The sequence below is a fragment of the Cantharellus anzutake genome, assembly GCF_015039405.1.
Source record: "Cantharellus anzutake strain C23 chromosome Unknown EI90scaffold_7, whole genome shotgun sequence".
NCBI lineage: Eukaryota > Fungi > Basidiomycota > Agaricomycetes > Cantharellales > Hydnaceae > Cantharellus > Cantharellus anzutake.
The window spans coordinates 814,128-835,699 of record NW_024066957.1 but is presented as its reverse complement, the minus strand read 5'-3'; the positions used below and the strand labels follow the sequence as shown (position 1 = coordinate 835,699).

Genomic DNA, 21,572 nt, shown 5'->3' with positions numbered 1-21,572 from the left:
TCGGTGAATGGAGGCGCATGCAATGCGAAAATCCGTCAAGCACGGCGCACTCGTGCTTCATGACAAATCAGAGACTCTAGTTATTCCAAAGATGAGTCTACCTTCTATACTAATAGAGGTAGGCAGGATCCCAGCCTCTACTAAAGCGGATAATAGAGCTAGAGGCCGGCAAGCTGCCTAGGTCTACCTCGGTTATAATGTTGGGAATTGAGTTCATATTGCTAACTATACAACTGCTCCGCAAACAGTCATAGGAAAAAGGCATGCGCGTAACAAATGGGTTATCTTGAATTCCCGCTCTCTCGATGTTCTTCATAGGATCGGATTATAGTCTATGTGATATACCAGCAGATGTGTGCTGGACTGATACTGAGACTCTGGTTTAGTGCATACCATCGATACCAGTGCATCGGATGCCAAATTTAATTCACACAGAAGCGAAGCACATATGGTAGGTTTGTGTACGAGAGGCCAGGATATGATTGAATGGTTTGGGATGTTGAAATCCATGCATGTGGGGGTAACTGTACAATGCTAGCAAAATGAAAACAAACAACATTGATAAGTTTTTTTTTTTTGCGTTCTTGCCAACCTTGGTGAAGTATAACAGAGGCGATGATGAATAAGATTAAGCAGGTGGTAGAGTGGAGCGGGCGAGCGGGTCGCACGGAGCAGATGTTATCAGGGAGTGCGCTGTTGAAGCACCATGGAGACAGATCAGGCATAAGTAGAACGGGCCCACTTGGCCGCCTCAACGAGGTTGGTCAAAGATGCTACAGAAGTAAACGCGTCAGCCAAGAGTGCCTTCACGAAAGATCACCAACCAACTTACCCTCAGTCTCCTTCCATCCACGAGTTTTGAGACCACAGTCAGGGTTAATGACAAGGAGGTCGCTCGGGAGCGCCTCCAACATATCCCGAATTCGGTCCTTGATCTCTTGAGTCGAAGGAACACGGGGCGAATGAATGTCATACACTCCGGGCCCAATCTCGTTCTTGTACCCGTACTGCTTGAACGCGCTGAGGAGCTTCATGTCGCTCTTGGAAGCCTCAATGGAGATGACGTCTGCATCCAGACGTTGGATGGATGGGAAGATATCGTTGAAGTCTGAGTAGCAGAAGTGTGAGTGTGTTTGCGTCTCGTCCCTCACACCAGCAGTCGCGAGACGGAAGGAGTCCACGGCCCAGGTGAGGTAGGCATCCCAATCTGCTCGACGGAGAGGCAGACCCTCACGGATCGCGGGCTCGTCAACTTGAATGGCGTGTATACCAGCGGCCTCGAGGTCAATGACTTCGTCACGGAGAGAGAGTGCGAGTTGCTTAGATTGAATCTCACGCGAGACATCAATACGGGGAATGACCAGTTGAGGATGGTGACAGGTCCAGTAAGCATACCCTTCACAGGATTCTTGGTAATGCTCTGAGCGTACTTGCTCCACCTGACAGTGATAGGGCTGGGGCGGCTGACATCGGAGATGATAATTGGTGGGCGAACGTAACTGATTGCAAGGCAAAACGGTTAGATGCATTCTGTATGGGGAAGGAATGCAATATACCGGGAACCGTAGCTCTGAACCCAAGCGTGCTCAGTGAAGACAAACCCGTTAAGACGTTCTCCGAAATATTGGACCATGTCGTTTCGCTCAGGCTCGCCGTGCACAAGGAGGTCAAGTCCAATCTTCTCCTGGAATCGGACGACAATCTCAATCTCCTTAGCGATAAATTCGTCATACTCCTTTTCGGGGATCTCTCCCTTGGTGAACTTGGCACGGGCTTGACGAATCTCCTTTGTCTGGGGGAACGATCCAATGGTGGTGGTCGGGAAGTTGGGCAAGCTTAGATGTCCCTTCTGAGCCTCTCGGCGCACAGGGAAGGGGCTTTTACGCTCCAAATCCTTGGAAGTGATAGCAGCAACACGCTTCCGGACTGCGTCATCCGAAGTAGACTCGAATTCACGTCGCTTGGCGATCGAAACGCGATTCGCCTCGAGGGCTGAGCTAATTCTTGGATCTTGGGATCCTGACAATGCCGCGGCGATAGTCGCAACCTCATGACTCTTTTCGGTGGCGAAAGAGAAGAAGTCCTTGACCTCGGGTTTCAATTTCTTCTCGGCTTCGAGAGAGATGGGAGTGTGGAGAAGGGAAGACGAAGTGGCGACGATGACACGGTCCGCTCCGAGAGCATCAAGAGCCTTTTGAGCAAGGGCGACCGAGGCACCAAAGTCATTCTTCCAGATATTACGACCAGAGACGAGACCGAGGGAAAGGGAGATGCTCGTACCCTTAACCGCATCGATGACGGAGTTGAGCTGCTGAGGTTCGCGGTCGAGGTCAATATGGAGTGCGTGGATGGGAAGCTTAGCAATGAAGCTAATGTTATCCTCAAGACGGCCAAAGTAGGTGGTGAGGACTATCTTAGGCGAAACCTTGGCCAGCTCCGTATACGTGGAAATATACTCTTCCGCGTATTGCTTCGCTAGCTCGAGCACAAGCACCGGTTCGTCAATTTGGACATATTCAACGCCATTTTCTTTGAGCTGTGAGACGAGTTCTTTGTACACTGGGATCAACTTGGGGAGGATATCGATGGGTTTGAAGTCGGGTGAAGCATCGCGAGCCTTCTTTCCAAGCAAGATGAATGAAAGAGGTCCGAGTACAACCGGACGTGTTGTGATGCCAAGAGCCTTAGCTTCCTTGTACTCCTCTAAGGCCTTGTTGTAGTTCAATTTTGGTTCGACGGACTGCGAGAATTCAGGCACAACAAAGTGATAGTTGGAATCAAACCTTGCCAAATTATGAGCATAAAACGCCGAACATCGCGATGAATAACGTACCATTTTTTCATCTCAGAAGCGGGAACGTCCACACCGTCGGCTTGACGACCACGACCAATGGCGAAGTAGATATCCAGAAGCGTCAGGTGCTGACCAAGATAACGGTGAGGGATAATGTTTAACTCGGCAGAGTGGTCAAGAACGTGGTCATAGAGCGAGAAGTCACCGCTGACGAAGGATCGGACTTAACTTGCGAGATGGAGTGTAACGATGGACAGACCTTGGGATAAAATCTACGCCTTGAGCCTTAACAGACTCCCAGCTCGCCTTCCTAGTGGCTGCTGCAGCCTTCTGGAGCTCCTCCGCAGAGAGTTTTCCGGCCCAGTAGGCCTCAACGGCTTTTTTGACTTCACGGTTTCCACCTGAACACGCCCCCGATCGATCAATAACCTGACTTTCGATCGCTTTTAACTTGAGGCCTCACCGATGCGGGGAAACCCTAGAATGCTAGACTTGACCATGGTGAACAGCAATGAGATATGGCAGAGTGATGAAGGAGAAGGATGGATGAAGAGAAATGGCGAGCGGAACAAACCGATCTTTTATCTATTTTCGATCGATTATCTTTTTTTTGGGGGGAACAATCGCACCATCGCGAAATAACACGTCAAATTGCCCCATCTCCGGATAAACTGTAATACAAACGGAGATAGGCGGGAAGCTGGTAAACACGCGAACGACGCGTTGTACAAGGTCATGAGCCCAGTGCATGCATGGGAACAAGAAAGTGGCCTAGGCTTAGGCTAGGACCCTGGGGGCCCTGGGCCCTGGACGTCATTCTAGTTCTACTTGCTAATGTAAGGTCGGTGGTTGGCAGCCTTAAGGTCATCGGATGATCGGGTTTGGTTTGGCCTTCGAATCTTCCAGTAGCTGGTTCTAGCTGGTGTTAGTGCACGTATCTGAGGAAGACTTGCTGTAGTAGCTATGTAGTATATGCATGATTCGTGACACCAACATGTGCAGGGAAGGGGTGCCCAACCCACTTTCTTACAACCCAGGGCCTCGAACACGATGGTTTCTCTGGCCATCGAGATGACTCGCCTTGCATGCATCCTGGTAGATCAGGTGTGAATCCCAAGGGATCAGAACAGCGAGTGTTGATCAAGTAATTTCCAGGCTACTGTCACATTAAATCCCTTCTGGGGTATTCGATCTTAGCTAACGTCATAAGAATCATTATCCTGGATTGCAAGTGCGAAAGGTTTATGGTACTAGCATTGTAATCCATGGATCGGGGATTCGAGGACGTATATAGCTGATAACGGAAGCAAAAATAGAGTTTCGCTCTTCGTCCTCTCGACTTCCATCCCAAAAGCTTTGCCAGGCTCGTGCGATTCATATACTATGCGCGAGGTCCTCTCTCTTGTAAGTTAGCCAGTGTACTCTATCTCCGTTATCTTGTCTCTAACGCGTCCCTTCGCGTTCAAACCAGCACGTAGGCCGTGAACGCCACCCATCCATCTGAAACACGCTGACCCGCGTATCACCCAATTTTGCACAGATCGGCCAAGCCGGAGTTCAGCTTGGGAATTCTTGCTGTACGTTACGCGTTTCAATCGGCGATTCTCTTTGAACTTATCGGTACCCGAATTTACGCCAATACGCGGTGTGACGCGTTTATCCGCAGGGGAACTCTATACCGCTGAACATGGCTTGAGTGTATGAGCTACCCTGTGGTTCGTGAGAATTGTAAACTGACTATCCTGGAGCCCGACGGCCGTCTCGTCGAAGGTTCGCCTTCTGCCAACGACAATGGCTTCTCCACTTTCTTCTCCGAGACAGGCGCTGGAAAACACGTCCCACGTTCTCTTTACATCGATCTTGAGCCTAGTGTAATTGATACTGTTAGGACTGGAAAGTATCGTACCTTGTTCCATCCGGAGACACTTATTTCTGGCCGTGAGGATGCGGCTAATAATTGTGAGGCCCCAACTTGTTGCACCGTTCAAGCTGACTTCTATCAGATGCTCGTGGTCATTACACCATTGGAAAGGAACTGATGGATCCTATCATGGATAAAATTTCACGCCTTGCTGAAAATGCCCCTGGTTTACAGGGGTTCTTTATTTTTCACTCTTTCGGTGGCGGAACGGGAAGCGGATTGGTGAGCGTCACTTCACCGCTCTCGGCCCAGGACTAAAGGCGATACCTCCGGGTTCCCAGGGAGCACTGCTACTGGAGCGCCTGTCCCATGAATATGGAAAGAAGGCCCGACTTGAGTTTGCTGTCTACCCTGCACCCAAGACGTCCAATTCCGTCGTTGAGCCCTACAACACCGTCCTGACTACGCATACTACGCTTGAAAATGTCGACTGCTCGTTTATGGTAAGTTTCCCCGCTTTGTTTCAGCCCATCAAAGCACCAATGCGGCTCTCATAGGTGGATAACGAAGCCATCTATGACATTTGCAAGAAACGTCTCGGGATCGCTTCTCCAAGCTTCACGAACCTTAACCGCATCATCGCTCAAGTTGTCTCTAGCGTCACAGCTTCTCTTCGGTTTGACGGCAGCCTCAATGTTGACCTCAACGAGTTCCAGACCAATCTTGTGCCGTGCGTTTGTCTATCGTGCCCCTCAGTCTGCCAGGGACTCTAACAGACCCCCTAGATTCCCTCGCATTCATTTCCCTCTTGCTACATACGCACCTATTATTTCTGCAGAAAAGGCCACACACGAGCAAAACTCAGTGCTAGAGATGACGCTTTCGTGCTTTGAGTATGGCAATCAGATGGTACCGCGCTATTCAAACTTTTCTGTTCCCAGTGTATGACTCACGAGCAACATAGGTTAAGTGCGACCCCCGTGGGGGAAAATACAGTAAGATTGACATTGTGATGAGTGGTTAGGGTCGTCTAATAGCTTGTGCGCTCTAGTGTCCTGCTGTCTTTTATACCGTGGCGATGTGACTCCTAAAGAAGTCAACGAGACCGTTAAAGTCGTCAAGAGTAAACGCACTGTCCAATTTGTTGATTGGTGAGTCCCTTCGCCATCCATCCTTTGCCCCGATTTACGGTATATGTCTGGTTTGGGGTAGGTGTCCAACTGGATTCAAGCTTGGGATTTGCAACGAACCCCCCGCTCTTATCCCCGAAGGCGATCTTGCCCGAACATCCCGCAGCCTCTGCATGCTTTCTAAGTCCGTTTTGCTATATTTTAATGTACAAGAGCCGCCCCTAACTATGACCAAGTACTACCGCTATTGTCGAGGCATGGCAAGGGATTGACCGCAAATTTGATCTCTTGTACTCAAAACGCGCCTTCGTGCATTGGTACGTGGGTGAAGGTATGGAAGAGGTAAGTGGACGTTAATACCCAAAACGACGAGCTTATGCCAGCTTTGAAGGGCGAGTTCTCTGAGGCCCGCGAGGATCTCGCCTCACTGGAAAAGGACTATGAAGAAGTTGGCGCGGACGCGGCGGACGACCAGCCTTCAGAGTATTGAGCGAGTATGACCCATTCTTTAGCCCCTCATCTTTTTGCCCCTTCGTTTTCGCGTTCGTCCACAGCCCCTAGAGACATATGTTTCGCTCTTCTAATCATGGACTCAACTCAGCTCACACTATTCCCCTGTAAATTTACAATTCATCATCAGACACCAACTGCAAAGAATCATTGTAGCTAATATCCCCTGACTGTGCAGCTTAGAGTCAGAAGCGCAACATCTGAATCGTCGGCAACGCTATTCCCACTTAAGTCCGTTCCTTAGTCCCGTCGATCCAGTTTTGTCTTAGTAGCTTTCATCACTTGCTGCACTATCGCGATGCGTGAAGTTATCTCCCTCCACGTCGGACAAGCCGGCGTTCAAATCGGAAACGCGTGTTGTAAGTCCTTTTGTTTCTGCCAAAAACGCGTCCGTCGCGCTGGGAAGCGGAAACCTTTTATTTCATGACGCATAAATCGCGCAACGACATTGACCGCTGCCCGGCTCTTTTGGCATATAGGGGAGCTTTACACCATCGAACACGGTCTGAATGTATGTGGCTATCACAGTGTTATTCTGTGGCGTGTCCTTTTGTTGAAGCCGGGCTGACCCATCGTGCTTTCCCGCCTTGTATGCGCCACGCATCGTGGTTGATCGCCTTGTAGCCCGATGGACGCCTGAAAGAGGACTCTCCTTCCCATTCTGATAGTGGCTTCTCCACATTCTTCTCTGAGACAGGTGCTGGGAAGCATGTTCCCAGGGCTTTGTACATCGATCTTGAGCCGAATGTCATCGATGAGGTCAGGACGGGGATCTATCGTAGTCTCTTCCATCCGGAGACCCTGGTCAATGGAAAAGAGGATGCTGCGAATAACTGTGCGTTATCTGCCGCTGGAGAGACGATATTTTCAAAAAATGGGACATTGACACTTCCGTGATCAATCAGACGCTCGTGGTCACTACACTGTCGGAAAGGAACTGATTGATAGTGTTATGGACAAGGCTCGAAAGCTTGCAGACAATTGCAACGGCCTTCAGGGCTTCTTCACCTTTCACTCGTTTGGAGGTGGAACTGGTTCGGGATTCGTGAGTTGGCCATGTCCTTGTAGCAATACGATGCGGGGGTTTTTATCGTTCTGCATTGTAGGGTGCCCTGATCATGGAACGTCTCTCGACTGACTACGGCAAGAAATCCAAGCTTGAGTTTGCGGTTTATCCCGCTCCAAAGATGTCTAGCTCAGTAGTTGAGCCATACAACAGCATTCTAACCACCCATACCACGCTGGAACACTCCGATTGCTCATTTATGGTATGATTATTATTATATGTTTCTAGGTGTTTTTATATTTTTATGTCTCCCAAAGGTTGACAACGAGGCTATTTATGACATTTGCAAGAAGAATTTGGGCATATCTTCCCCGGGCTTCACAAATTTGAATCGAATAATTGCTCAAGTCGTCTCCAGCATCACCGCCTCCCTTCGTTTCGATGGAAGTCTTAATGTAGATCTAAACGAATTCCAAACTAACCTTGTGCCGTGAGCATCATTATACTCCACATCAGCCCTGGTGTCGCTCATCGGTAATGTGCCTTCTCAGATTCCCCCGTATCCACTTCCCTCTCGCAACTTACGCACCCATCATTTCCGCCGATAAGGCCTTCCATGAGCAGAACTCTGTAGCCGAGATGACTTTCTCTTGCTTCGAGTCGGGCAACCAAATGGTGTGTATTATTGTTTAACTCAGTAATGTCCCTTTTTTTACTCTATCTTAGGTTAAATGCGACACCAGGGATGGCAAATACATGGCCTGCTGTCTCTTGTTTCGTGGTGATGTGGTTCCCAAGGAAGTCCAGGGCGCAGTCAGTACTATCAAGACTAAGCGTTCTATCCAGTTCGTCGACTGGTGTCCTACTGGGTGAGTAGAGACGCTTAGCACACCGCCCCAAACTGACAGGTTATTTCGCCCAGCTTCAAGCTTGGTATCTGCAATGAGCCTCCTGCTTTCGTTCCCGGTGGCGATGTTGCAAAGGTTTCTCGTAGCCTTTGCATGCTGTCCAAGTGAGTAACTTTGTGCCAGAAACACTATCCAACTTCTCATTTCCTGGTGCAGTACTACTGCTATTGCATCTGCCTGGAGCCGTTTGGACCACAAGTTTGATCTTCTATACTCAAAGCGTGCTTTCGTGCACTGGTATGTCGGAGAAGGTATGGAGGAGGGCGAGTTTTCTGAAGCTCGTGAAGATCTCGCCGCTCTGGAGAAGGATTATGAGGAGGCAAGCTTATGTCACCCTGTCAATCCCCAGCCATTACTGACTTTGCACCTGCATTCAGGTCGGTCTCGACTCAGCTGACGCCGAGGAAGAGGTTGCTGAGTATTAGACTGCATCATGACAATTTTTTTTCAATACTCGCCTTGTTTTATTTTACTCCCGCAATATCTTGCTCCCCTCGCATCTACTATCATCTTGAATATATGATCTTTTTACCCTTACTAGGTAGTATTGGATTCGACGGCCGTTTCACATTTCGGAAATGCTGTATCTCGTACTGTATTCAGCAATGACATAGTTCCGTAGCAGCACGCTAATTGATGTAGTGAGCATGAGCTTGCTGGAGATTCAATGTACTCTTTTACTGGAGTTGTGTGTGGCAACGGTCGATGTCCAACGGGCTAGACAGGGGAAGCTGGCGCTGCAATCCGCAGCGACGTCTGTACCTCATAGCTGGTCAGGCAAGCCTTGGAAGTAATCCAAATTTCTTGACAGTCACATCTTGAATTCTCGTTCTCACCTTCCTCCTGATCACACCTGCTCCTCTGGTTTCATCCGATTTGTGGTCCTCGAGGGCATGGACAAGAAACACCATCATGCAAAGTACAGCCCCACTATGCCGGAACACAAAGCTTGTCCGTATCTACCACTTTATTTTTTGGACAAGCCCAGGTCACAACTTGCAGAGCGGAAAACTGCGCTTAAAAAATCCATTATTTCATGCGATTCGGGAAAGGAACAGATAAGTGAAATTGATTCTTTTTAAAGATCCAATGACGGAAAGCGAGGTGGGTAACAGGATGTTGAGAATGTTTAAAAAAAAGTGATATGCAAACTGAAGCATCAAAGATCGTGAAAAAACCATTAGCAGAAACGGAACATCTAGTATTCTGCCTCAACCTCCTCAACATCGGCAGAGTCGACGCCAACCTAAGAGTGATACAATCAGTAATTGTTACCTTAGATCTGTAAGAACGCCTTACCTCCTCATAGTCCTTCTCGAGGGCAGCAAGATCCTCACGAGCCTCGGAGAACTCGCCTTCTTCCATGCCTTCACCAACGTACCAGTGAACGAAGGCACGCTTCGAGTACAAAAGATCGAACTTGTGATCCAATCGGCTCCAGGCAGACGCAATCGCGGTGGTACTGCAATGAACAATTGAGGTTGATTCTCACGGCCGGAATGGGATCACTCACTTGGACAACATGCAAAGGCTGCGAGAGACCTTGGCAAGATCACCACCTGGAACGAGGGCAGGAGCCTCATTGCAGATACCAAGCTTGAAACTGAAAAATGATGGTTCAGAAGGGGAGCATGCACGCCCTTTAAATCAAGCAAAGCCATACCCAGTTGGGCACCAGTCGACGAACTGAATGGTACGCTTCGTCTTGATGGTGGTCACTGCAGCGGTTGCCTCCTTAGGAGCAACATCGCCACGGTATAAAAGACAGCAAGCCATGTATTTGCCGTCGCGGGGATCACATTTCACCTACATGAGAAGATGGCGTTGTTTAACAGACCAATTGAAACGAAAAAATGTGGCGTACCATCTGATTACCAGCCTCGAAACACGAGTAGGTCATTTCGGCAACTGAGTTCTGCTCGTGGAATGCCTTCTCGGCTGAGATGATTGGAGCATAGGTAGCGAGAGGGAAATGAATACGAGGGAAGCTGGCAGGGCAGGTATAAGTGAAAGGTAATGCATGGTGACACGAAATTCAACTTACGGAACAAGGTTAGTCTGGAACTCGTTGAGATCGACATTAAGGCTTCCATCGAAACGGAGGGATGCGGTGACGCTTGAGACAACCTGGGCGATTATTCGGTTCAAGTTGGTGAAGCTGGGTGAGGTGACACCAAGATTCCTTTTGCAAATTTCGTAGATGGCTTCGTTGTCGACCTGATGGCGACGAATCACGACCGCGACGAGAAAACGTACGCAAGGATGCTTACCATGAATGAGCAATCGGAGTGCTCGAGGGTTGTGTGGGTTGTAAGGATGCTATTGTATGGCTCGACGACGGAGCTTGACATTTTAGGAGCGGGGTACACGGAGAATTCAAGTTTACATTTCTTGCCATAGTCTGTCGACAAACGTTCGAGAAGCAATGCACCCTGTATTATTAAACATCAAAGAACTGCAACGTAAATTTTAGTATCTCTTGACTTACGAAGCCGGAACCAGTGCCACCACCAAAGGAGTGGAAAGTAAAGAAGCCTTGCAAGCCACTGCAGTTATCTGCCAGCCTGCGGATCTTATCCATGACGGTGTCGATTAACTCCTTGCCAACGGTGTAGTGCCCACGCGCATCTAAAAAAAAGTTATTGCACAACGCAAAAAATCATCAGTGATCAGGTCTTGGGGGGCCGAGATCGACACGAAAGCCCAACGCACAGTTGTTAGCAGCATCTTCTTTTCCATTCACAAGTGTCTCAGGATGGAAGAGGCTGCGATAAGGACCAGTTCGGACCTCATCGATGACATTGGGTTCAAGATCAATGTAAAGTGATCTTGGGACATGCTTCCCAGCACCAGTCTCTGAGAAAAAGGTACTGAAGCCCTGATCAGAGTGGGAGGGCGAGTCTTCCTTCAGACGTCCATCAGGCTGTAGTAATCCACGCAGTAGAACGAGAAAATGCGACCATGACGCGACACGAAAACCAGAAAGAAAAAATTCAGTTTCATCAATCCAACATTCGGACGCTTTAACATCGGAGTGAAACAAACCAGCACGTACATTAAGGCCATGTTCGATAGTGTAAAGCTCCCCTACATGAAAGAATCAATAACGTCAGCTCTATGTCGAACTGAAACGCGAATATCGGCGCGCTCGTCGTGCAAAAACGGAAAACACGGCGACTTGTGACCAGAAACGGACGTACAGCAAGCGTTACCAATCTGAACACCTGCCTGGCCGACGTGGAGAGAGATGACTTCGCGCATTGTAGAGTATGAGGATTGGTGCAGGAAATATCTTAGAAAAAGGAAAGGTGGACCGACGCGGGGTTTCGGACGGATTTATCGGAGAAATTTATCTCCGACTTTCAGGGTCTAAACTCCGCTTTCGGAATGGTCCGGCACCAATGTGTGTGCTGTTCTCGAAAGCATATGGATTCTGTCCATGTTCGAGATTGACGGCTACATTGCGAATTGCAGCTCTCGAATTCATCTACACATAACAGTCGGGCAGCCACTCTCCAATAATACACAATGGGTACATCACTCAGAGATCCAGAAATCGAGCATCACATATATATGGTATATCCCGAAATACGTATGACAATGGCACAAGAGTGCGGTATGATGTTGCCTCAAACATTAAATGGAACAACCTCCGGGGAGTCTTTGCACCTCAAAAGCACTATTCCTCGAGTGGCTTTCCCAGATACGCCATATAATCCGCTTGAACAGACAGCCCCGTTCGGTTGCCAAACTTGTGTTGTGTTCCCATTCTCATCAGGTTGCACAGAGCCAGTGCTGGGAGGTCCACATTCAGCATGAAGATGATGTCAAAGCGGCAAGGAAATACCCACCTTCCCGCGAAGTATATGCTCCCATCGCTTTCTCGGACAAAATTTTGCGTCAATTGACTTCTATCTGCCAACATACTGCAGGGCCTTTGTTCAATTTTAAGTTTCCGCGCTGTAGTGGAACGCCACGAAAGGCACTTGTGTGTACTTGTGATAACAAGGTGTCCTAAGCCAAAAAGATCAGTTGCTGCTCAAGGGACATGGTGATAACAAGATCATTGTCCATCAAACCTACCTCCCGTAGCTTTCCTACCCTGGCCATTAAATCCGCCCCAGTTTGGTCGGCACGAATGGAATTCAGCAGCCATACCATTCCCAGCTCCAAAGCGCAGCACTGGAGAATTCCCAGTAAACCCGAAGTTCAGGACACGACCCGTTGCTTTTGATGATGTTGGGTTATCAATGCACTAGGCATGGGACGCGCACATACCCGTTCTTAAGATCCCACTGGATACTGTAGTGCATAAAGTCGATGGGACAACCACAAGGTCAGCAGCCACGCATGCCAGGTAGGCGATTAGGACAGAAAACGCTGCATGAAGCATCATGCGGGTGCGTCTCGAATGGAGAAAAAAAATGCGAAAAGAGGGTGATGTATATATAAGGTCAAATCATTTCTTGTGGAACAAAACTGCTTTATCGGAGTGTGGAAGAAAATTGAATTGAAAGAGTCGAGTTTCGGCGCCGGCACACTCTAAACAGTTAAACCCTGACCACAGTTTCCGCGGCGACCAGTACTGTACGTGCCCAGCATCTGCAGACTATCACTGCGTTTTGAGGTCCAGTTCCTTGTATCATCTCTCGCCATAGAAATGACGAACATATTAGTTTTAAAAATTGCAGTCGAGGCCGACAAAGTGCTCAGCGTTGGAGCCATTATTAACACACTGAGTGATGTTGTTGTTACTCTTGTTACCCCGCGGTCGCATGACGATGCAACAGTCCACTAGTGTTATCTACATCGGCGGTAGAATGGCCGAAATTTGGCTATGTGAGACGTAATGATGCCATATATACACAAGCAGATGAAAAAGATCGACGTTTGTCAATCCTGTTAATTACTCGAAGGTACTAGGGGCGGGGGACCTGGAAGTGGCCGCGCTGCGTTGACGCTGTTGACGTGTCTACCAAGTACTTCTGGCCGAGCATAAGGATGCCGGACACCTTCATGACCAAGCTGCTCACGCAGTGACGTGATTTGGGATTCAATGATATCTTCGAATGCGCACCCTTTCGCTTGATCTCCGGCAATGAACGTCAGGGTTGATACACTACATCAGGGCTTCAGCACAGTTCAACAACCTTTGTCGCGCAAAAAAGTCACTCACAATGTTTCTTTGATGTAAGCAAAGGAGAAATTAGCGGTGAGTCCAGCAACTTTCTCTATCAATGTCTTTGGGTAGTTGATGGACTTGCTGGTGCGTAGCTTCCTCTGCCAGTATTTGCAGTATAAAATCCGCTCGCTCAGGCTTGGACTGTCAAATTTACTGTAAAGGGATCGTCAAGGTGAGCAAGATATCTTGAGCAGCCGCTGCTCACTACTTGCGATCGAAACGACTAGGGCGATTTGACAAGCCTGGATCAAGCTAAGTCGAGGCGAATGTCAGACGACCCTAGGAGCAAGGTAAGGCGCTTAGAGTCTTGCCTTGTCAAAATGATTGGTTGTTCCAAGGACAAGAATGCCATCGTTTGATTCCAGTCCGTCGAGCTCATTCAGGAAAAACGAGCGGTTCTCATCAGTAATCAAACTATCGAGATCCTCGAGAACAAGAATACAAGGAGAAGTCTGCCTTGCTTTTTTGAAGACTGCCCGGATGGATCCCTCATCGCCCATCCAACCTGCTTCGGCGATCAGCGAAGGAAGCGAGACCGAATGCACGCAAAAACCTAACTCACTGTGAAAGGACTTCACGTAGAGGCATGGATTCGCGGATTCCTTCATGATTGCCTTGAGAGTCATTGTCTTGCCGTTTCCGCTGAGAATATCTGCATTGGAAATGATGTGTCCAGTAAATTTTTGGGACTCACGGAGGCCCCCAAAAGATGATACCACGCTTCCACGGAATGGCCAGATCCTTATATATCTTCTCAGATTTGAAAAATCCAGTCACATCTTTGTGAATCGTTTCCTTGAACTCTTCGTCTAGGATTATGTCTGTCCAATCAGCCTTTTGAACTTCTAGCCACAGATCGTGGTCCTTGTCCCATACTCTTGGGAGAAAATTCAGACAAGATATGGCGCAACAGCGTCTCAGGCCGAACTTACCCTTGGTTGAAAACAAAGATTTCTTCCCTTAATTCCGTCGCATAAGCAGAAGCAGCAGTAATAAGTGCATTGATCGGGGAAACATCAGGTCCTTTCCGTAAGACAGCATGCACGCGCGTCGGCTGGAAGCCGTTATTCAGCCATTCAGCAATGACAACCAAAAATATTTCACTCTTCCAATCCAGTCGGTATGTTCCAAATTGAATGTCCTGGACTAATTGGCCAGGCCCAGCCCCCCGACGAGGCGGGGGTTCATAAATTACATGGGAAAGAGGCCCATCAGTTCCGTGCAATGTCAAACGCGCCTCTGGGAATGTGAAGAGATTTAGAGCGCGGTCCATAGTGACTACAAGCGCATGATCTGAATATTTATGCTTCAGGCATCGATGCTACGGTATGTATTGATTCAGCGCAGCAAATACTACAATTGTAAAGAACCCACATTACTATCTCTGGGTTGGACTGGTTTGCTGACCCTGAAGGAATTAATGGCACGAGAGTCATTTAGTACTTGAACAACAAATAACATGAGACCACCCACAATGCCCAATCCATTGTCGGTAAAGAGAGGCATCCGAAGGCGATCCCCGTCCATAATCAACGTGTTCCCAATCTTTCAGAGTCATGCTGCGGGGTCGGTTGTGTGATAAATTTAGGCAAGCGCTAGGAACTAAATTGGAGCTTCTTTTTGCATCCGTTTGAAAATAATTTCCTTGGACTGCATAAGTAGAGCTGCAACATGGCACGCACATCAACGGTCCTCACCATCGTGGGCGCCTCGGCTATTGCATCTTTTGCAATTTATGCCTTCTACTTTGATTACAAGCGTCGGAACGATGTCGCGTTCCGGAAGGAACTGAGTGAGTTTCATAGCATTGGGCATGGAATGTCAGCGACCCACATCTGGTTATCTGCGCTTGTAGGAAGACAGCATAAAAAGTCGGCTAAGCTTGGCGCTTCCAGTTCGAAAGAAGCCACAACAACACCATATGATCTCAAAACAGCCTTAGAAGAAATTCGTGCTGAGCCCCTACCGAGCACTATTGAAGAACGGGAGAAATACTTCTTAGAACAGCTAGCTGTGGGAGAGGGTGTTCTTTCACAGGGTGTGTCTCCTTCATCTGTGCTTCATGATCTTGGTGTCGCATACTCATCACTCCTCCACAGGCCCCCTGTTTGAGTTGCCTGCTGCCAAAGCTTTCTATCGAGCCCTCCGGGTATATCCCAATACCGTCGAACTCATCATGATACTCCAGAAATCTCTCCCAGGGACCACATTCAACCTAGTTATGGATTTGATGAACTTCGATGTGAGTCAAGCGTCGGGAGCGAAGGATGATGGCATAGATGAGGACACGGAGCTGGGGGCTGGCAATTTGAGCAGCGCGACAGAATCTAGGAGCACATCGAGACGAGGGCCACCCTCGGAAACTTCCTCCCAGGATGGGACAAGCTAACAGATCCTGGTCCCTCTGCGCCCTGAAGATCTATTGATGTTGTAACGAGGGGTTCGATGGACATGCTCCTTGCCAAACGCTCCCCCCTCCGTGTATGTTACGTCTTCGTCCGCTCCCACGTATCCAATATGTGTACTGCAATATTTATCTGACTAGTTTCTTGCGTACCTATCTACTATGTAGGTGAAATCCCGAGTAGAAGGTACGTTTCAGATGTCAGGATCCCCTTCCTCTCTCATTTGGCATCCGGGTCAGAATACTATGATCATTGGCCTTCGTCTGAATACAATGTGAAGATTGAGCAAAAGCCCTTGAAGAACGCGGAGCCATCGAAGCCTGGAGAACCCGTCACAAAGCGATTGACTGTTGTCGCGACAAAGGACTTCGCTCCCGGAGATGTCATTTATACGGAACAACCAATGGCAACCGCTCTAGATGTTGATTTGGAAGTGAGGATATTCACTCTTGGCACATCTTCCAAGCCGTTCATCCATGGCTCTCACAGGGGAAGGGAACACATTGCTCGCATTGCTTGCGTCGTCTGGAAGAGTTCATGTCGATCAAGGTCCCAGATGACCCTCTGGGAGTTGCGTTCTGTTCAAAAGCATGCCAACTTGCAGCCACCTCAAACTATCACGACTTGCTCTTTGGTAACACTCCTTTCTCAGTCGGCAAAGATGTCGGCCCATCTTCCCCAGAGGCTAAAAAGAGGCGCGAAACTGCACAAAACGCTCTCGTGAAGTTTGTTGAGGAGTCTGGGAAACCAGCTCCATTGATCGTTGCACGCTGCATTGCTCGCTCGATCATCGAACAGATGAATAAACTCAACCCAGGCTCAGCATCCGTCACTATGGATCTCCCCGAGGCAAACAAGACTCCATGGGCGATGAGTATAGCTTTTCCGATCATTTGGAACGGCTGCGATACCTAGAAATTGTCCCAACACCAAATGAGGAGGCGAAATTGGTTCGAGATATCTTCAACGCTGCGGTCCCTGGTCTCGAAGACTTCCTGAAGGATGACCGTTACTCTGTTATAAAAGGGAAAGTGTTGTACAATGCCATTGGCATCTCCTTCGGAGGAGGCCGACCTGATAAGGCAAGTCTCTCTCAGTTCAACTTCAAACGACCATTCTGACACGAAGGCGATATAGCCAAAGACCGGAGAGCGTTTCGAGTCATGGGACCTTACACGGACGCCTCATGGGACATCACGGCAAACCGGCGCTGGATTTTACAGATTATCATCCTATGTCAGTGACCTTTTGTTTTTCATACCGAATTCTACTCATGTTCCCAAAATACCAGCTTGCGCACTCTTGTGATCCTAATGTTAGGCCTTCGTTCCCTAAAGGAACAGCAGAGTTACACCTCGTCGCCAACGTCGCGATCAAGGCGGGAGACGAACTCAACATGTGTTTTGTGAGGTCGACGCCAAGCGACAATGAGAGCAAGGAAGATAATCGCAGGAATAGAAGACAGGAGCTTGCCCGCGGTTGGAGGTTCGCTTGCGAATGTGACAAGTGCACAAGGGAGGGTGTAGAACTTCAAAAAGCGAGCACTGGCACGTCTTGAATGCCTGCTTTTGAATGGGTCCCACTCCTAGATTGCTCTATTGCCACTGATTGTTCATTTGCCCATAACTCATTAATATCTATTCGTTCCAAAATTTGATCTTATGGATCCCTGCTCACCCAAAGCATGTAATGTATCCGTTTCCTAACTAATCAATCGCATTACTTGTCTCCACAGTAATCAAAGGGTCAGGTCCCCGCGTACCTGATGGGACGCAGACGCTCCAGGGAGATCGCGGTCGCCGACGCATTGATGCACCTTCATCGTCATATGACTCTCAAACCGTGGACTCCGTCCCAGGTCCAGTGCTTGGGCGCCTTTTCAACGACAATATCATCATGAAATATCATATAATGTACGTTTTATACAGATGGCACGACAATCCAACCCTACAAAGCTACGAAATACGAAACTCGAAAAAAGAAGAAGGAAGCAGCATATGGTTCTCCCCCATCCTTCAGAACCTTTCTCGCTCCCGATGCCACCGGCGATCTGCCTCTCGCACGTCCTTGCGGAGAAGCTTTCAGGGGACCCTTCAGTGTGATCAAGGGCACGCCCCCATGCAGAGAGCCCTGGAATCAGTCCTGATATTCGAATGGGAGATGCAGAAGCAGCTTCATTCAGGGAAAGTTGAGCACTTGGTGCACGATGCTTGTTCGCGGCTTTCCCAGGCGTAGGACGAGGTGGAGGTGATTGGGGAGTGTTGCGCTGTGTCAGTTCAGTCTTGATACCAGTCCCAGACGATGGGATCCAGGTATGGATGCATTCCCGAGTGAGCTAGTACCATAATAACTGGACGCCAAACTTGACACCTTGTGTGTCAGAGTACGCATTGCAGACTGGCGATCATAGGCACCAAACGAGGTTGTCTCTGGATCTGCACTGTGTGGAGGGGAGGACAGTGCAAGACCGGCAGGTGTGACCAGTCGAGTGACGGATGTGTCTTTGATGAAGGTAGAGTGAACGGATGAATCAGAGAGTCCACGAGGTCGGAGGACACGTCTGGGATTCGGATACGCATCTCGGGTGTCATCTCCAACCTCATCGGTCTCCTCTTCAAAATCGGCTGCAGAGTGCTCGAGGATCACACTTCTCTGGCTCATTGAATCGATCACCGCATCCACGTTGCGAGGCACACGTTTTCTGCGCGAGGGACCCTTGGGAGTCGCAAGCGGGCTTCCAAAATCAGCTGTTGACTGAGCGGGACGAATTTTGTTCCCCTTGCTTGATTTACCAGGCAGGACAACCCAAGATTCGCCCGAGTCGGTGAAGCTCTGAGAAGCACCAGCAAAAATCCCAAACAGATCGTCGCGACGAGTCCGAAATCCTGGGGCCGTGGTTATGGTCGGAGTGGAAGGTAAAGTCGATATGCCACCGCCAGCGAGACTTCGTGTCGGAAATTCGGCAGTTGAAGAGACTACGCGATTCGCGCGAGAACTTGAAAACTCAACGTTGACCGTTGCAGGTGAAGAAGACACAGCTGCAGCGAGTTTCGGGGCTGTGCGCGCCGGAACGCGACGTTTCGGTGATCCACTGCTGGATGGAATAGCAACGGCATTTCTTCGGACCTGCGCATTGGGGGTCGATGCTTCTGTAGAGGCAGAGAATAATTTTGAAATTGGCGCAATCCATCCCATAGCGGCGCTCTTTTCTTGTGAGTGGTCCGTCGGAGTACCCAATCCCGCTGCAGCGGATGGATCAAGAATAATCTCATTGACGGTCGACCTCAGCTTCCCAAGCTCCGTAAACACGTCTTTTGAGAATCTTAGCATGTTCTTCAGATCCTTCCTGGTCATATCATGGTGCTCCATTTCCAGCACCCCTTTGAGGTGGCTGCGCAGGTTGCCTGCGTCATTCACGATTGATCTAATCGTTGTTCGGGAAAGATGGCCAACGTCTCCGCCGGCGATGTGTTGCCTTTTGAGTCGTGCAGTCAAAGTCTCGACGTCAGCCTGGCTAACGCGACCCAACAGAACGTTCAGTCTATCAATAAGACCAGAAAGGAGACCAGTCAGCGGCTGGGGAGTACTGGGGGCGGGGTCGGTTGGATTGAGGGACGAAGTTTCCGAATGGTCCCCTTCATTGGCAGTACTGGCGGAATACGCGCGGGGGTGATGGGGTATAAATTGAGTGTACTCATGGTCGGTTTGGACACCTCGCGAGCGGCTGAGTAATCGCAAGGAGCGCTTGCGAGGAATCCCGCAGAAAATGGAGTCCATATCTTCGGCTTGCGACCCAGAAAATCCTTCATCTGTGAGGGACGCTTGGAGTTGTCAGGGTGATCCGTGGGGTTGGCTCGTGTGTTGCAGAACCCAGCGGATCCGTCAGGAGACGCAGATCGGTGCGGTGTTAGCCTCGGTGAAACCGGTTGCGCACCGTCATCGCGCCCCTAAATCGGCAGCACAATTAGCTCCGTAATATTGGCAATGCTAACAAATTACTGACACATGGTGACCGACTTGAACGTCGAATGCCACGATGTATATGATGTGGCAAGGCAAGATTGCGAGTTCTTGGTGGACTGTTCCCCATGAACCCAAGATGGTACGGAGGGGGTGAAGAGGCAAGGGATGTCGAGCCCCAAGGCTCGCCCGCACGTCGGCTCGACGCTCGAGGTCCGAGCACAGGCGTGAGTCGATGACTGAATTGGCCAAGAGGCGAACTAGGGGAGGGAGAATGAGCTCTGAGCAGAGATTCCACTGAGATGAAGATGAGCCCAATAAATCGTCAGGTGCAACATCCACGTACCTCCACAGCCGGAGGAAGCGGTAGCTCTATATTCCTGCACTTCTTCTGTCAAAGCACGTTGTTCAGTACGCGCTTCTGCGAGAAGGTTTTGCAGCTCGATGTTGTCATGGCTGAGTGACTCGTTGGCTGACACAAGTGATTCAAGAATCTTCGTGAGTTCAACTCTGTCTGATGTATGAGCTTTCTCAAGCTTTAAATCTGGTCAGTGGCATGAAGAGTGCAGCACTTCTGCCCACTTACTGATCGATACATTGCTTCCAATTTTGCGCGTGCCTCGTGTATGAGTTGCTCAGAGATGTCCCGCGGAGGGGACCGTTGCTCACTGAGCTGGTCAAGCAACTTATACACTTCCGTCTGAAGCGAAGCTAACCCAGTCGCATACGTAATTAGGATGCGTGACCTCAACAATGAAAGGGACAATAGCACACCGCACTTGTCTGATAGTGAAGAGACTTTCGCCTCTGACGATTTTGCTCGCCCAATTTCAGCATCCCGCTCTTGCAAAATTTCGTCACGCTGTTCCTCGAGTGCCATCACCTTTTCCTCCCACCCTACAGATCTAGTTACATGCGCAGACAGGCGCGTGATAACGGCTCGCGCGTCCTGAACCTCCCTTAACAGAGTGCGGTTGGAAGATTCAGCAACTTCGAGGTTGAGAGTTGCTTGTGCGTATCGTGCGTCCGAGGATTCCTTGGCCTTGAGTGTGTTGGCGAGGCGAGAAAGGAGTCGTTCATTAGATCGTTCCAGGTTGTTGCTGCGTTCGTCAGTGTTGTATTGAATCGAGCTATGATCTGCAGCCTATTGTGCAAGGAGGTCAATACGGATTTAAAATAGCGTGTAGGAGTAATGTGTGCGTACATAGGCTTCATGCTTCTCGAGGAGTGCCTGTCCGATCTCTGCAATTGTTCAGCAAAGGAGTCGGTCGTGATGTCACATCGGGAATATTAGCTTACCAGCACACAATACGAGCTTCTCCTCTAATTGGCTGCGATCTTTACGCCATGCTCTGACGGTATCGCAGTTCCTTCCATTCGAACTCTCGGCGTGATTGCATCGACACTCTGGGTCCGTGCGCAGAAGGTCGTCTTCGACGGATGAGTTCGTCGAGGTGAAATGAGCTAGCGCTTCAGTGAGCTCATCAATTGTTGCTGTGGCCCTTTGAAGCTTGGCATTGTTATACAAATCATGAGGAGATATCGCTGCAATGGAGGAACCGCTTGTGGATAGTGAGCGGACGTGACTCATGTGAAATCGCTACCCTGAAACCAAACCACCTGGTTCGTACGACGTACGACTCTACGAGCGGACCTTCTGATGAGCGTCGCGACGAGAAATGCAGACAATGAGAGGTGGCACGCGGGTGGCAAATTAAGGTGACCAGATCACGAGCACCGTGAGAAACAACTGGACGCCAAGTTCATCAATTATGTAATATCAATACAGGGGTAGAATTTTTGATAGATATTTGGG

The 21,572-nt window shown here is 49.3% G+C and overlaps 7 protein-coding genes across 7 annotated transcripts; 2 read left to right on the top strand and 5 right to left on the bottom strand.

The window, feature by feature from the left end:
- Nucleotides 1-465: 465 nt before the first annotated feature.
- On the bottom strand, nucleotides 466-3,294 carry EI90DRAFT_3247727 (cobalamin-independent methionine synthase; the record flags this gene model as incomplete). The annotated part of the gene is made up of 7 exons (XM_039066567.1): nucleotides 466-773; nucleotides 833-1,331; nucleotides 1,352-1,499; nucleotides 1,557-2,783; nucleotides 2,834-3,001; nucleotides 3,054-3,195; nucleotides 3,258-3,294. The coding sequence occupies 7 exons, from the start codon at nucleotides 3,292-3,294 to the stop codon at nucleotides 718-720; spliced, it is 2,277 nt and encodes a 758-aa protein (XP_038920817.1). The 3' UTR covers nucleotides 466-717.
- An 883-nt stretch (nucleotides 3,295-4,177) lies between these two features.
- On the top strand, nucleotides 4,178-9,003 carry EI90DRAFT_3286513 (Tubulin/FtsZ, GTPase domain-containing protein; the record flags this gene model as incomplete). Its single annotated transcript, XM_039067013.1, has 23 exons — nucleotides 4,178-4,198; nucleotides 4,335-4,371; nucleotides 4,565-4,753; nucleotides 4,798-4,937; nucleotides 4,997-5,158; nucleotides 5,213-5,385; nucleotides 5,432-5,564; nucleotides 5,620-5,650; nucleotides 5,707-5,806; nucleotides 5,868-5,969; nucleotides 6,022-6,127; nucleotides 6,177-6,268; nucleotides 6,554-6,654; nucleotides 6,775-6,806; nucleotides 6,920-7,130; nucleotides 7,201-7,340; nucleotides 7,402-7,563; nucleotides 7,619-7,791; nucleotides 7,853-7,976; nucleotides 8,028-8,170; nucleotides 8,224-8,313; nucleotides 8,366-8,586; nucleotides 8,852-9,003. The coding sequence occupies 23 exons, from the start codon at nucleotides 4,178-4,180 to the stop codon at nucleotides 9,001-9,003; spliced, it is 2,835 nt and encodes a 944-aa protein (XP_038920816.1).
- A 337-nt stretch (nucleotides 9,004-9,340) lies between these two features.
- On the bottom strand, nucleotides 9,341-11,536 carry EI90DRAFT_3151552 (alpha-tubulin). The gene is made up of 10 exons (XM_039065731.1): nucleotides 11,410-11,536; nucleotides 10,922-11,296; nucleotides 10,698-10,837; nucleotides 10,480-10,641; nucleotides 10,254-10,426; nucleotides 10,074-10,197; nucleotides 9,873-10,015; nucleotides 9,723-9,812; nucleotides 9,509-9,671; nucleotides 9,341-9,455 (listed from the first exon to the last, which is right to left on the bottom strand). Exons 1-10 carry the CDS (start codon nucleotides 11,468-11,470, stop codon nucleotides 9,408-9,410), a joined length of 1,479 nt encoding a protein of 492 aa, XP_038920815.1. The 5' UTR covers nucleotides 11,471-11,536; the 3' UTR covers nucleotides 9,341-9,407.
- A 311-nt stretch (nucleotides 11,537-11,847) lies between these two features.
- Nucleotides 11,848-12,866, bottom strand: EI90DRAFT_2431433 (uncharacterized protein). Its single transcript, XM_039053019.1, has 3 exons — nucleotides 12,488-12,866; nucleotides 12,293-12,436; nucleotides 11,848-12,223 (listed from the first exon to the last, which is right to left on the bottom strand). Exons 1-3 carry the CDS (start codon nucleotides 12,603-12,605, stop codon nucleotides 11,889-11,891), a joined length of 597 nt encoding a protein of 198 aa, XP_038920814.1. The 5' UTR covers nucleotides 12,606-12,866; the 3' UTR covers nucleotides 11,848-11,888.
- An 88-nt stretch (nucleotides 12,867-12,954) lies between these two features.
- On the bottom strand, nucleotides 12,955-14,998 carry EI90DRAFT_3039764 (P-loop containing nucleoside triphosphate hydrolase protein). The gene is made up of 9 exons (XM_039058966.1): nucleotides 14,865-14,998; nucleotides 14,771-14,799; nucleotides 14,324-14,712; nucleotides 14,086-14,268; nucleotides 13,954-14,033; nucleotides 13,703-13,896; nucleotides 13,597-13,643; nucleotides 13,386-13,544; nucleotides 12,955-13,328 (listed from the first exon to the last, which is right to left on the bottom strand). Exons 1-9 carry the CDS (start codon nucleotides 14,947-14,949, stop codon nucleotides 13,112-13,114), a joined length of 1,383 nt encoding a protein of 460 aa, XP_038920813.1. The 5' UTR covers nucleotides 14,950-14,998; the 3' UTR covers nucleotides 12,955-13,111.
- Nucleotides 14,999-15,020: 22 nt separating this feature from the next.
- EI90DRAFT_3039762 (uncharacterized protein) lies at nucleotides 15,021-17,525 on the top strand. Its single transcript, XM_039058965.1, has 9 exons — nucleotides 15,021-15,183; nucleotides 15,247-15,429; nucleotides 15,491-15,633; nucleotides 15,964-15,982; nucleotides 16,036-16,229; nucleotides 16,286-16,624; nucleotides 16,672-16,878; nucleotides 16,934-17,032; nucleotides 17,088-17,525. Exons 1-9 carry the CDS (start codon nucleotides 15,063-15,065, stop codon nucleotides 17,352-17,354), a joined length of 1,572 nt encoding a protein of 523 aa, XP_038920812.1. The 5' UTR covers nucleotides 15,021-15,062; the 3' UTR covers nucleotides 17,355-17,525.
- Nucleotides 17,526-18,067: 542 nt separating this feature from the next.
- Nucleotides 18,068-21,486, bottom strand: EI90DRAFT_3151548 (uncharacterized protein; the record flags this gene model as incomplete). The annotated part of the gene is made up of 8 exons (XM_039065730.1): nucleotides 21,056-21,486; nucleotides 20,961-20,998; nucleotides 20,531-20,900; nucleotides 20,343-20,467; nucleotides 20,103-20,292; nucleotides 19,800-20,053; nucleotides 19,731-19,743; nucleotides 18,068-19,605 (listed from the first exon to the last, which is right to left on the bottom strand). Exons 1-8 carry the CDS (start codon nucleotides 21,345-21,347, stop codon nucleotides 18,068-18,070), a joined length of 2,820 nt encoding a protein of 939 aa, XP_038920811.1. The 5' UTR covers nucleotides 21,348-21,486.
- Between the last annotated feature and the right edge of the window lie 86 nt (nucleotides 21,487-21,572).

Excerpts from the sequence above, each read along its gene's own strand:
- EI90DRAFT_3151552 (XM_039065731.1), bottom strand. The coding sequence starts at position 11,470 with ATGCGCGAAGTCATCTCTCTCCACGTCGGCCAGGCAGGTGTTCAGATT. Across the intron at positions 10,016-10,073 it reads TCGAGGCTGGTAATCAGATG|GTGAAATGTGATCCCCGCGA; the intron begins GTACGCCACATT and ends CTTCTCATGTAG. Across the intron at positions 9,813-9,872 it reads GTCGACTGGTGCCCAACTGG|TTTCAAGCTTGGTATCTGCA; the intron begins GTATGGCTTTGC and ends ATCATTTTTCAG.
- EI90DRAFT_2431433 (XM_039053019.1), bottom strand. The coding sequence starts at position 12,605 with ATGATGCTTCATGCAGCGTTTTCTGTCCTAATCGCCTACCTGGCATGC. Across the intron at positions 12,437-12,487 it reads CAGTGGGATCTTAAGAACGG|CAACGGGTCGTGTCCTGAAC; the intron begins GTATGTGCGCGT and ends CATCATCAAAAG. Across the intron at positions 12,224-12,292 it reads GGGTAGGAAAGCTACGGGAG|GACACCTTGTTATCACAAGT; the intron begins GTAGGTTTGATG and ends TTTTTGGCTTAG.
- EI90DRAFT_3039764 (XM_039058966.1), bottom strand. The coding sequence starts at position 14,949 with ATGACTCTGAAAGATTGGGAACACGTTGATTATGGACGGGGATCGCCT. Across the intron at positions 14,269-14,323 it reads ATCTTTGTTTTCAACCAAGG|AGTATGGGACAAGGACCACG; the intron begins GTAAGTTCGGCC and ends TTTTCTCCCAAG. Across the intron at positions 13,329-13,385 it reads GCTTACATCAAAGAAACATT|TGTATCAACCCTGACGTTCA; the intron begins GTGAGTGACTTT and ends GCCCTGATGTAG.
- EI90DRAFT_3039762 (XM_039058965.1), top strand. The coding sequence starts at position 15,063 with ATGGCACGCACATCAACGGTCCTCACCATCGTGGGCGCCTCGGCTATT. Across the intron at positions 15,430-15,490 it reads AGAGGGTGTTCTTTCACAGG|GCCCCCTGTTTGAGTTGCCT; the intron begins GTGTGTCTCCTT and ends ACTCCTCCACAG. Across the intron at positions 16,625-16,671 it reads TCAACCCAGGCTCAGCATCC|TATAGCTTTTCCGATCATTT; the intron begins GTCACTATGGAT and ends ATGGGCGATGAG.